This window comes from Podarcis cretensis (genome assembly GCF_951804945.1).
Source record: "Podarcis cretensis genome assembly, chromosome: 6".
NCBI classification, from domain to species: Eukaryota; Metazoa; Chordata; class Lepidosauria; order Squamata; family Lacertidae; genus Podarcis; species Podarcis cretensis.
In genome coordinates, this window is record NC_137175.1 from 31,530,925 (window position 1) to 31,543,320 (window position 12,396).

A 12,396-nucleotide genomic window follows, 5' to 3' on the forward strand; every position below is an offset into this window, starting at 1 on the left:
TGTATTTGTCTTTGGATGACACATGGCTGCATCAAAGTAGGCACCTATGTGACAGGAATACCTTTACTAAGAAGGCGTTTGTCACTCATTTATTTGTAAGTACATAGTTTAAGAATAATTAACATCTTTTTAGAAAATCTGTTCCTCAAAGAATTGGGTACACCATTTAAACTGATCAAAGTTTTAAAATGATCAACTAATCAAGTGACTGATAAATTATTATGGTTCTACAATTATCCCATCTCATTTAATTAATCCCGTCAACATCAGTTCACCTATTTAAGTGATACTTTCAGCCTTGCTTAAGTAAGTGTTCCTTGTTATGTTATGTTATGTTATGTTATGTACTGTACAGAGACACAAGAGGCACTAACCATCTGAGACATGAGGCAGCTTTTTGAAGTATCTATCACTACAACAAGCATTTGGAAAATAAAATGTCTAAACCTTGCTAAAAGTGTGTAGTCTCAGAAAACATATTAGCCTCTTCAGATGACATAGAGTATTTTTACAATGGTGTCAATTCTGCTTTTTGTTTTAATTAGTTTTTATTACGGTTTTTTGTGTTACAAAGCAAACAGATAAACGGGGAGCAGTACATCTATTGTCTCCATTTTCAATTCAATCTTTTTCACCGTTTAAGTTTGGTGAGTGACAATTTTGTTGACCCTTTTTCTTTCCATCCCACCTTATGCAATTTTGCCTTCCTCAGTTATCTTTTCCCTCTTCCAACAGAACTTATCCAGGACAGCTTATTACTACTGCTATCATTATTATTATTATTATTATTATTACTATTATTATTATAAAACATAAATATACAAAATATACATAAAACTTAATACACAATAAACAAACATATCAGGTAATAATCTTGATTAATAAAAGTATTATCATTGGACACTATCTACTTAATTTACATTTCAATTTTGTTATCATAGAGATTAGATATCTTAGCAAACAGATTATAACAAGGTAAATGCTTTATATCTGATATATGTGTGTGTGGTTGTTGTTGTTGTTTAGTCGTTTAGTCATGTCCGACTCTTCGTGACCCCATGGACCAGAGCACGCCAGGCACTCCTGTCTTCCACTGCCTCCCGCAGTTTGGTCAGGCTCATGTTTGTAGATTCAAGAACACTGTCCAACCATCTTGTCCTCTGTCGTCCCCTTTTCCTTGTGCCCTCCATCTTTCCCAACATCAGGGTCTTTTCCAGGGAGTCTTCTCTTCTCATGAGGTGGCCAAAGTATTGGAGCCTCAACTTCACGATCTGTCCTTCCAGTGAGCACTCAGGGCTGACTTCCTTAAGAATGGATACGTTTGATCTTCTTGCAGTCCATGGGACTCTCAAGAGTCTCCTCCAGCACCATAATTCAAAAGCATCAATTCTTTGGCGATCAGCCTTCTTGATGGTCCAGCTCTCACTTCCATACATCACTACTGGGAAAACCATAGCTTTAACTATACGGACCTTTGTTGGCAATTATATATATAATTAAAAGGTGCAATAACACCACAATCTTCTGACATGAATTCCTTTCCAGTGTTAATAAAATATATAAGCAACTATTTTCTGATCAGGGTATCTTTTTCAGTAGAATGTCAAATAAAAATTACAAAAATGTATCTTTTGAATGAACTCCTAGGTGTAAAAAAATAGCTGTCTAGATCCATTTCATAAAAGGGACAGGCATTTCCATGGGTGGCACTACCGAAGTAATTTGTGGCATGTAGTTTCAGAAGATATACTTCAAATGCTGATAATACTGTGGAGGATCAGTGCTCCAGCACAAATTTATATTCCAGTCTCACTCACTGACATGAATGAAATGAGAGCAATTATATTTCATTTTGTTGCCAATTTACTGTCTCTTCTCTGGGCTACAAAATTACATGCAAGGTATCTTAGTGATTACTATACCACAGTAGGCAATCCTGCTACAATTAAGAGGACAGTTTTAGCAATTGTCAAATACCAGTAACTGTGTTATTAACAAGCCCTGACCATGACTGGAAAAGGAATAGGGGATAAATCAACTATAGATATGTTTTGCTCTGCATTTCAATCTAACCACACAAGTTCAGTTTTGCCCAAGACAAATTCACCAGAGGCAGACTTTTGTTCTGATCTTTTGTATAAACTCTATTCTGTTCCCTTCCAGGATGGTAACATCCACTGCTACATCTGCTGGTAACTTTTGTTATCAACTTCAGCCACATTAAGAAAAGTAGTTAGCTCAATTATTGAAGGTTTCCTTCACAAGCAAATAGGGATATTATAACAGCAATCCAGTCTCCATACCAACTGGAGACAAAACCATGCCTACAATTCCATTTTAGAGCACAGAGTCAATAGAAAACACTCAGAGAAGTGACAACCCACTCAACTGCTTATCACTTATTGACCTTTCATCCTGCCTCTTACCAGGACTATTAAAGGCTAAAATATAGCTAAAGACCTGAGAAAGAATGCAGTCATCTACAGATCTGTACTCTTTTAAAGTGGCAGCAGCATATACTTTAGCTGTCAGCATGACAGAAGCATGATTGCTGTTTTCTGGGTAACAATATTAAAAGTTGTCCAGGCTGAGCAATCCAACAAGCAGCAGGATGGGCAATCTAAGGATAAATTCTATGGTTGTGTACAGCCCATAGTACGTTCTTCTTCTTCTTCTTCTTCTTCATTAATTTATATACCACTCTATGACCAGACAGATTATAAAACAGTTTATAAAACAAACACCAATTGCACATTCTTAAAAAATACAATAATAAAAATACACAATAATTATACCATGATATATAAAGCAATCTCACTAAACCCCCTCTAAAATCCCACTAAAACATTAAAAGATAAATATCCATGATTAAAATATTTGGAAAACCATCTCATTAGACCAGCACAGCAACTAAAAGAGAAACTAAAAGATGAGAATGCCTGTGTAAACAGATCCATCTTCAAAACCTGCGTAATCTGGAGCGATTTTGTCAATAGATCCTCACTGCATCATATTAAACGAGGTATAGGCTTCTACAGGTTTATCAGCTTTGGCTACTGAAAAATCCCCCAGCACATTCAGAAATGCATCAGATTCCATAAGTCTCTGGCAGCTGACCATTCAAATTGTTCCTCCATCCCTACAAAGGGAGGCCTGGCACTGTAAATTCAAACTTTACCTGCTTGTAGTCTTCCTATGACAAATATATCACTTCTGTCCCTCCAGTATCCAAACCACCTCTCCCCTTGTCCAGAAGAGCAGATTTAGTGTGTCCCTCTGCTATATTGAATTATGAACAGGATGATTAATGCTGCTGTCCTAAGCACACAGTAAAGTTCACTGAAATAGCTGCCCAGGGTAAATATATTTGACTGTGGCATAAAAAATAAGAGAATTTTAATATTACAGTGTTTAAATTTTTAGAAACTTAGGCGGTTCATATTATGAAACCACCCTGAAAACTTAAAAATCAGAAGAAATCTGAGAAGGGATCTAATTTACTTTTCACCTTCACCCTGTAGAGTGTTCTGCAAGTGTTTTTTCTGGCGTGCCTGTTCTCTTTTACCATGTGTAGTACGGATAGTGTAAACAAAGTAGTCGGTGGCAGAGATCTGGAGGATAAATGGTCCTGCCTTAATGGGCTTTGTGTGGTTGTAATTAGATGGCTTTTTGACCATCTGATAATAATTTGTAATCCTAAATCTAAGTATAGTGCTATTTTAATTCTATTATTCTATCCAAGTGTAGAATCTGGCAAGGACATGATGTGAATATGGCACCCTGAGAATCTTTCCTCCTCCTCCTTCTTCACAAGTTTCTACCTTTATGACTGAGTGAGAAAACTTCAAAGTGTGTGAGTGAAACTTTACCAGTCAGAGGTAAAGCAGATGATTTCAAATGATTGGGACGTATATGGGTTGTTTAGTGAGAATCTGTTATGTATAAGATCATGAACGATTCTAGAGTAGCTGAAGCAAAACAACAGAGCAACCCTTCATCAAGTTTTTTGGGGGGGCAGCGGCAATATGACCAATCAACCATAACAAAGAGACCATGTTAATGATGATGTCAACAGAAGAGTGCTGTAAATTCTAATAATATTTATCCAAACTAAAGGACATACACTATGAGCATGTGGAATGCACATTCACTATGACATTTCACACTTCTCTGAATGTAGAAATACAAATCTCAGCTCAAAAGGCACACCAAAATTTGTATGAAAATGCCTATTTGAAGATAAAATACATTTAGAAATGTGTAATATGAGAAAATAGATATTTGAATACAAATTTTCATTGCATTTTTTAAAAAATACAGATGAACGCGGACAAATAATGAATGATCACTTGTGAAAACGACATAGATAAGAGCTGAACTGATCTCTCCATCCATAGCTTCACATTCCTTTAAGTAACTAGTGATTTAAACAGAAACTCAGCAAGAGTATAAATTCAACAGAACAGCTGAAACCATCAGTCCATAACATCCACTTTTATCACACTGTAAACCTAAATAGGATCATAGTGAAGTGATGTGAATCAATTGATTAGTCACAGCTAGTTACAAAAATTGAATTTCAACCATACTGAATCCTAGACCCGGAAAAGCTAATGCATAAGCATGCACATCAGCTGCAGTTTATATCATTCATGACCAAGTGAATTTACTAGCTACATTGATCTGCATAGACTGGTAATGCCACAAAATCTCTTCTATTAAGCTCAGGTCTTCTGCAAAGCTAATTGAGTAAAGCTATCTTACAGGAACAGTGTGCAGATTATAAAGTTTAGCGACTGAAACAAGAAAAAGAGAAAGTTTCAAATAATATTGTAAATACTGAAGAATAATCCTGAAAGATGGGGGTCTTGCCTTCATATACTGCCATCATGTGGGTGCTACAAGGTAATGCAGAAAAGTCTACTTGCACATCTACTTGATGATACAAAAATTGATCGTGAGACTCAGGATTCATGAACTGGGCATTCACAACTAGTGAAAATAGTCACATGAATCTTACATGCAGACTGGCAGGGAGCACTGGAGAAAACAGAAGGAAACACTGACTGCCAAACTGCTGCTTGACAGCATTTCACTGTCAGGTCAGAGGTAAAAAGCTTTACATCCAATACTCCTGTTTAGGGAGAACATGCTTTCAAGGAGAGTTAAGTCCACAGAACTATCTGGGACAGAACTAAAGAAAATATGATCTTGTAGGCTCTAATCTAGGAGCAGCCAAATATAATGTTGCACTCCAAGCTCTCATCAGTTCCAGCCACGGTCAGGGGGGCTATCCCTGCCTAATGTGTATGCCATAAATCTGCTAGTCTTCAAGATATCACACAACACTTCATTGCTTTTGCTGTATTAGACTAGTATCATATATACTTCTGCAATTTACCATAAACAATATGCATTATTATGATGCTAACAGTGCAGTGTTACACATCTTTGTTAAAACAAGTCCTATTGATTTCAATAGAACTTGCTCCTCCATAAGCGGGCGTAGGATTGCAATTTAAAGTTCCTTCCAGGCAACTTGTTCATTGAGGTTTTATCATTTGTTTGCATAAAGTTTGCAGGGATGTTAGACATTATTTATTGAGCATTCATTCTGATCTGTGTGGAGATAACAGACCGTGTTGTTTCAAGCATTATCCACACTTTCCAGTGCATTTTCCAGTCACTTTGATTATGGCAAAAAATCCAATTCTGGGAGAAAGCAAGGTTGCTATGCTAGAATGCCAAATAAATTTCAGTTGTGTGACCTGAATTTCCCATTATGGGACTGAACCACAATCCAAAATAGCAACAATTTAGAAGCACTCTTATTCTCCACGTATATCAAACAGTTTATCCTTCTTTGCTTGGTGGGGAAACTGCAATGCAGTATCAACGTGAGCTGCATGTGTCACTATTTGGCTACAACCCATTGTGACTGTCCTTTGTGGGTCTTCATTTATTGATATTCACTACAAAGCACATACCAACAAAAGTCAACATTTCATTTTTTAAACCACTGACTTGTCATTGAAAACAACTGTACCAACTTCTTTTTTTACAGCATTTGTGGATTCAATCGAGCCTTTTCCATCCTTGGTTAATATGTGAAGATCCCTAATAAAAATAAACAGCACAAGTGAGAGATGAACAAAAATATCTGCTACCTTCAGACAGGTAACTGTCCTGTTTGTCACTGCCTAGGGACGCGGGTGTCGCTGTGGTCTAAACCACAGAGCCTAGGGCTTGCTGATCAGGTCGGCAGTTTGATTCCCCGCAACGGGGTGAGCTCCTGTTGTTCGGTCCCAGCTCCTGCCAACGTAGCAGTTTGAAAGACGCAGTGCAAGTAGATAAATAGGTACCGCTCCAGCAGGAAGGTAAACGGCATTTCCGTGCACTGCTCTGGTTCACCAGAAGCGGCTTAGTCATGCTGGCCACATGACCCAGAAGCTGTCTGTGGATAAACGCCAGCTCCCTTGGCCTATAGAGCGAGATGAGAGCCGCAACCCCAGAGTCATAACGGTCAGGGGTCCTTTACTTTTACACAGAGGAATGAATTGGGTTCTTTTATTAGCAGCTCATATCAAAAAGTATGTTTAAAGTTACAGTGTACTTTTAATATTGACTCCCAATTGTATGTTAAATGCAACTTTGGCAGAGCAATCTGTAGGAAGCCAGCAGAATTTATGCCATCTTAAATTAGGCCATTTTAAATTATCTGTATTCCAAACTCTATTGAAGAGTTGGGTTTCCGCTGGCTAAGCCGGCCTGAGGGAAAACAAGCCTTTAAAATTACGGTAGTATTTTTTTAACACCACCCACGTTGCAAGTGTAAGTTCTGCTGGATTGCAGAAAATAAGTTAAGTCTTAATTTCATTATTAGCACTATATATTTTTTTAGAATGTCATCTGTACTATGGACAGTAATAGTTTATACCATGTACAGTGTACATTCTCAATGGCTGCCTGATGGTTCTAGAATTATCTTTCATTGAATATTTGCCCAACTGTTTTTAAACAATTTATTAAGCTTTGCCCCCACAATATGAGAGTTCTGAGACAAGTCATAAGCTATCCAAACAAATACAAATAGTAAAATATGAGAAACACATAACTAAAATTAAAAATCTGAGCTGGAACTTAGTTGATAAGGTTAAACCCGGGACCTAGTCTTCATTGTTAGGTAGAAAAGTTCAAATAAGAAAACACAATTTGCAGAGTTATTAGTTCAATAAGAAATGCATATGAACTTCTTTACAGACAGTCATAAAGTCTTGGATCTAATTTTCACTGAAGTGGTACATCTGTGTTAGGGCTACAGGTGGGGGTTCACAAGATTTAATGTTTTTCCATAAGAAAAAAAAAATCCCAGTCCATAGAAAACTAGCATGTCAGAGAGAAATCTGGGATGGAAATGTTCTCCTCACTATTTAGTTTGCTAAACAAAACACTTTTCTTCTACAGATAAACATGCAATTTTGTAAGCATCATTTGCACCCACTTTCTCAGTGGCATGGGGGGGGGGAATAATTGCAGATCAGAAAAGTACAGTACATCTATATCCTTCCAACTTGATAGCAACACATATATAGAAAATTATAGAAACGAGTACAAACCTGAGTAAGGTTAGATTCCGTTCTCATGGAAATCACACCTGTTTCCCTTACACATATCAGTTTGGTCAACACAGAAAAGCGGGATTTTTTGGGAACATTTGCACTGGCTTCTAGTCCCTTTTCCAGGGTCCACTAGAAAAACACTCTCTCTGTTTAAGCAGTTCTTTAGCACTTGATGTTTTAAGTCAAGATGTTCTTTAACAGTATTCTGGCAGCATGAACAGCCTGAGCATTCAGAGTGATAAACAGGTGCCTGATAGCCATAATTAGAAAGTGATGCATTGTGTGTACCTGTCACTTGTGAATAACTCGGTCCTATATGGAAGCTGACATTTTTTCTTTCACCTCTTTTCTGTGCCTTGTTTCTCTCTACAACATTTTCTCTCAAGTTCCTAGGACATCCATTCTCAAAGAAGGACTGTACTTTAGTAAAATGATTTCTTGCCACTTCTTGTGGATCATGAAAATAACACATTGGAGAGAAATGACGACAACTAGCACAGCAGTCTTCCTGTGTGTTGAAGGTTCCTGCATGGGAATTCACCCTGCTGAATTCAGTCATATTGGCTCTCGGGTTAATATTGGGGCTTCCTCTAGCTTTTTCCTTAACCAACTCTGAAATATCTCCATTGGGGAACAAGCCACATTGAGACATAGTTCCACATGGGCAGATTGAATGCTTCCTGGGGGCTAAGCCTCCACCAGCCATCTGGACAGCTCCAAAATCCATTTTTTCCATACCTATATTTTTATGCATATTCATTTCCCTGGGTAGCTGCACTACTTTAATATTTGCACAAGGAGAATGAGAATTGCTACATTTAGCATCAGAGTAGGATAGTGCAGGACTCCAAATGCCTCTTTCAGTTTGCATACAGGGAGCAGATGAATGCCTCCACTCATTTGAAAGAGACAGTGCAGTAGGAAGTGGACCTGGACTATTCCTTGAACCTGGAAGAAGTGAGGCAATGGAATTTCCATCAGTTGGGGGATGTGGAGTGCATATCTCATTCCTCTTTATATTTGAACTATCCAGAGTGGGAGAAACACCCCCTTTACAGTTTTCACATGGCTTCTGTCCTCCAGTCCAACCTAAACAATAGTTCAGTATGTTTCGCATCTTTGAATTGCTTTTCTTTCTTCCTGGAGAAATATATTGGAGATTCTCAAAATGGCTTCTAGGGTTTGGATTTCGCAGGCAACAGGAGGAAAATCTAGGAGTTACTTTGCCACCTCCAGTTCTTTTGCAATATTTTCTGTGAACACTTCGGAGCGTTTCAGAATACTTTCCTTCAGAATGCAAATCAACAGTTAAATCAAGCAATGGGCTGCAGGTACATTTAGTAGTCTGTGTTAAGGGTACAAAATACGGTTTGTTTATTTCTGCTGCTTGAGGATTTTGGTTTATAGGTTCAGTATCCAAAGCCTTGGACCACTGAAATTTGGAAGTATGAGGTTTGGCTCGCAATTTCCTGTCCTTCTGTCCTTTTGTGCTTTTGGTAAACACAACAGATTTCACAGGCCTGGAGGCCTTCAGTTGAACTTTCTGAACTTCAGAAGTCCTATGAACAGGGGTAACCTTGTAACATGGCAATGATTGGACAAAGTAGTGAGAAGACTCAGTTGTGTGTGAATGTTTCAGTGATGGAAAGAACCCACTGGAAGACCAAAGTTCCAGTGAAGATAGCACCTGGTCAGAATCACTGTTGAAGCTTCGGGATTCAGATGGCTCTGGATGAGTTGCCAGAGGCTGACTAGCTTCAGATGATTCAGCATGGGAGGCAAGAGACGGTCTGGACTCATCAACCAAAATTTGTGAAAGCCCTACCAGCTTTATAAAAGGTGTATTATGTTTTTCCTTCTCTGTATCTGAGTGTACAGAACTTGGAACAATAGAAATACGCAACTTCTTAAACAACTGGTTATATTCCGGGCCTTTAAATTTAAAAGCTAAAGCATGCCTCTGTGAATCTTCTTTTCCCACCCTAACATTTGAAGAATTACCAACTCCTTGTGATGAACCAGATGGATCTCTATATGCTGCTTCTAATACCAAAGAAATAACAAGTTCTCCAGAACTGGGGTGCAAATAGATTTGCTCAGGTGTCTGTGGACTGTGAGTTTTATAAAGCTTTTCTGAAGAGTAATCAGAATTGTCTTTCACCAGTTCATTAGAATTTGTCTTTTTACTGAAAATACTTTCAGTACTGTGAAATATTATAGCTTTCCTGTTTGGTGTCTCTTCTACTTCAGAATGTATTGCTGATTGTTTGAAAAATTCACAGACAGCATTTTCCTCAGCTTCCGTTTCTTTGCAAGGAAAGGAAACTTGCACAGCTTTGTTCTGCTTTGAAGTGGGATAATAATCAGTTGATGGATGATTTTGATGTAGCTTATCAAATGCATAAGCTTCCTTAATTGTATAAAAGGTTTGTTCTTTTTCTGAATTCTTAGTAACAGTCACATAAGGGATTCTACAATTTAAGCACAAATGGTCTCTATAAGACCTGTCAAGATCTGGAAATATTTTGGGTGAATAAGCTTTTGACGACTGACCATTTGTCTGACAGTCCTTAAAGTTTAATTGCAATATAGATTCTGGAGATAATTCCACTTGAAACTGTGTAGTGTTCTCTAAATGTTGTAGAAAGGGGCAGTTTTTGCAGTATTTTCTAAAGCTCTTTTCTGAGACCAATAAAGTTTTTTTCAATTTGTTTTTTCCTTCTTTTTCAAACAAACTGCACTGACTATTTGAATGAAGATAGAGATCCCTTTCACTGTCAGAGTCAAGTGAGTCTGGGGGAAAAAAAAGAAAACTTATCAACTCAAAAACATTATTTCTGAACATTACAAAAAAACACACCAAAGTAATCTTTTTCAAAAGCATTTAACAGATTCCATCATTATAATGCCAGCAATAAATTGACTACTATAGAAATTATCTATTAATAGAGTTAATAATTTAGAATAAAGGTACTCCTTTGTTTGGTCTTCAGTTTACCTTTGTTGATATGTATAAGACTTTCTTCCCAACAGTCAGAATAAAAATTATGTTCACTTTCTGTGTCAGACCCCGCTGAGTTCTTGTTGGACATATCACCTAAAATGTAAATATAGCATGACTAGTCATTATAAACCAAAACAAAATTTGAAATATACCTTCCAGAATATACTCCTCTTAAAAAAATATTAATGTAGATTTTATTGGACCTTCTTAGGATGATACATAATATTTTAACAGAACATCTACACCACCTTGAATTGATCCAAAATAATTTTATCATTTTAAATCTTTTATCCTTTTGGACCACCCTACAACCACCTAAAAGGTTTATTTAAAGATGTCATTTAAAATGTTGCATTGTAAACCAAATGGCTAAAGAGCCTGGTTACATACTTCCAGAGTGTGTGACAGCAAACGTAAACATGCTTACAAGGTGGTGCAGGTAAAGGTAAAAAAAGGTAAAGGTTAGGTCCAGTCAAAGCAGACTATGCAGTGTGCTGCTGATCTCACTTTTCAGGTGTGTCAGCTCCACTGAGATCAACAGAAAAGGCTCTTGCTTCTCTAAGGGGCCTTGCATCGGCTGTTTATATTTAAGTACAACAAACCTATCTAATCATCTTTCCCAGCATTATCATTCCCAGCACAATTTACATAGCATGGCAAATATAGTACAAGAAGACAGGTTACTTCCATGAGGAACATAGTCTAATATTCAACACAGGGAAACAAAAAAATAAAGGAGGCAGATTGTAAAACCAGGGGAAGGGAGTGTTAGCAATTGTTTGTACTTCACTATAGGAGCCTTTTTTGGCTAAAGAGAATAAAAACGTTTTAAACAAACAAGAGAAGCAATATGCCAAAGTTTCGATTGCATGTGCTTCATTGCACATTAGGGCGTGAAAATCGGTGTGCCAAGTAAAGCAAAGGCGGGGTTGGAGGAAGGATTTTCATTTGAAGGACATAGGATAGCATTGTGCAGGTGCACTGGGAGATAATTCTAAGCATCCATGGGCCAGGACAGACTTTTGGAGGTCCAGGAGACCTGCGGGCGTTGGATCAGCAAAGTTCAATGTCTATCAGAAGAGTGGGAAAGGAAGTGAGGCAACAAGGCCACGGGCTTTCACGCCAAGAGCTTGGACTTCCTGCAGAGAAGGCAGATACTTTCCGAGACCGCACCCTTCCTGACAGGCTTTTGATCCTGCTATTTCCAGTTCACCTAGAGTTGACATATTTCAAAAAGTGAAAATCCGGACACAAAAGTGGTTGAGCTTTTCTTTTTGGTGAAGTTGTTGACGTATGGCAACCCTACCTAAACCCACTGCAAAAAGGTTCGCAGCCAACCCGCGGTGGCTTCCCGTCCCGTCTCTCTCACCCGCAGGTGGCTCTAACCAGCGCCTCCCTCAGCTCCTGCTGCGGGCCTTCCCTTGGCTCTCGGGGAGACACGCGTGACGCCAGAGCCCCTCACGACAATGGGGACTGGCACCCGCATACCTCTGTGACGAGGCGCCCGTGTCTCACGGCCCTCTCCTATAACCAGGCCCAATTATTTATCGCGGCTTCCTTTCTAGGCAACACACCGCGGCTCCAGCAACAGCCAGAGGCTTAGCCCTGGCCCTCTCCGTGTTGGGGGAACGGCCCGCCGCTCCTCCACCCGCCCAGTGACACCCATATTCCAGTGACAACCGCCACTCCGTCCCCATCCTGACACCAACTGAATCGACTACATTCAAAAATGGCGCCCGGGAAACTCCTGACCGGCGAACCTTGCGCAACCAG

At 38.7% G+C, this 12,396-nt stretch overlaps 1 protein-coding gene across 5 annotated transcripts; it reads right to left on the bottom strand.

Annotated features, from left to right (window-relative positions):
- Positions 1-529: 529 nt before the first annotated feature.
- Positions 530-12,395, bottom strand: LOC307217574 (uncharacterized protein). 5 transcript variants are annotated; one of them, XR_013839629.1, is made up of 5 exons: positions 11,930-12,394; positions 10,618-10,716; positions 7,617-10,412; positions 6,025-6,117; positions 530-758 (listed from the first exon to the last, which is right to left on the bottom strand). XR_013839629.1 is itself a non-coding variant. In XM_079979057.1 (4 exons), the coding sequence occupies exons 2-3, from the start codon at positions 10,709-10,711 to the stop codon at positions 7,627-7,629; spliced, it is 2,880 nt and encodes a 959-aa protein (XP_079835183.1). In that variant the 5' UTR covers positions 10,712-10,716; positions 12,112-12,395; the 3' UTR covers positions 5,940-6,117; positions 7,617-7,626. The 5 variants fall into 5 exon arrangements, 4 of the variants coding, with proteins under 4 accessions (XP_079835183.1, XP_079835181.1, XP_079835180.1 ...); XM_079979057.1 differs by lacking the exon at positions 530-758 and having other exon boundaries at positions 5,940-6,117; positions 12,112-12,395; XM_079979055.1 differs by lacking the exon at positions 530-758 and having other exon boundaries at positions 5,940-6,117; positions 11,993-12,394.
- Between the last annotated feature and the right edge of the window lies 1 nt (position 12,396).

Excerpts from the sequence above, each read along its gene's own strand:
- LOC307217574 (XM_079979057.1), bottom strand. The coding sequence starts at position 10,711 with ATGTCCAACAAGAACTCAGCGGGGTCTGACACAGAAAGTGAACATAAT. Across the intron at positions 10,413-10,617 it reads TCTTATACATATCAACAAAG|ACTCACTTGACTCTGACAGT; the intron begins GTAAACTGAAGA and ends TTTTTCCCCCAG.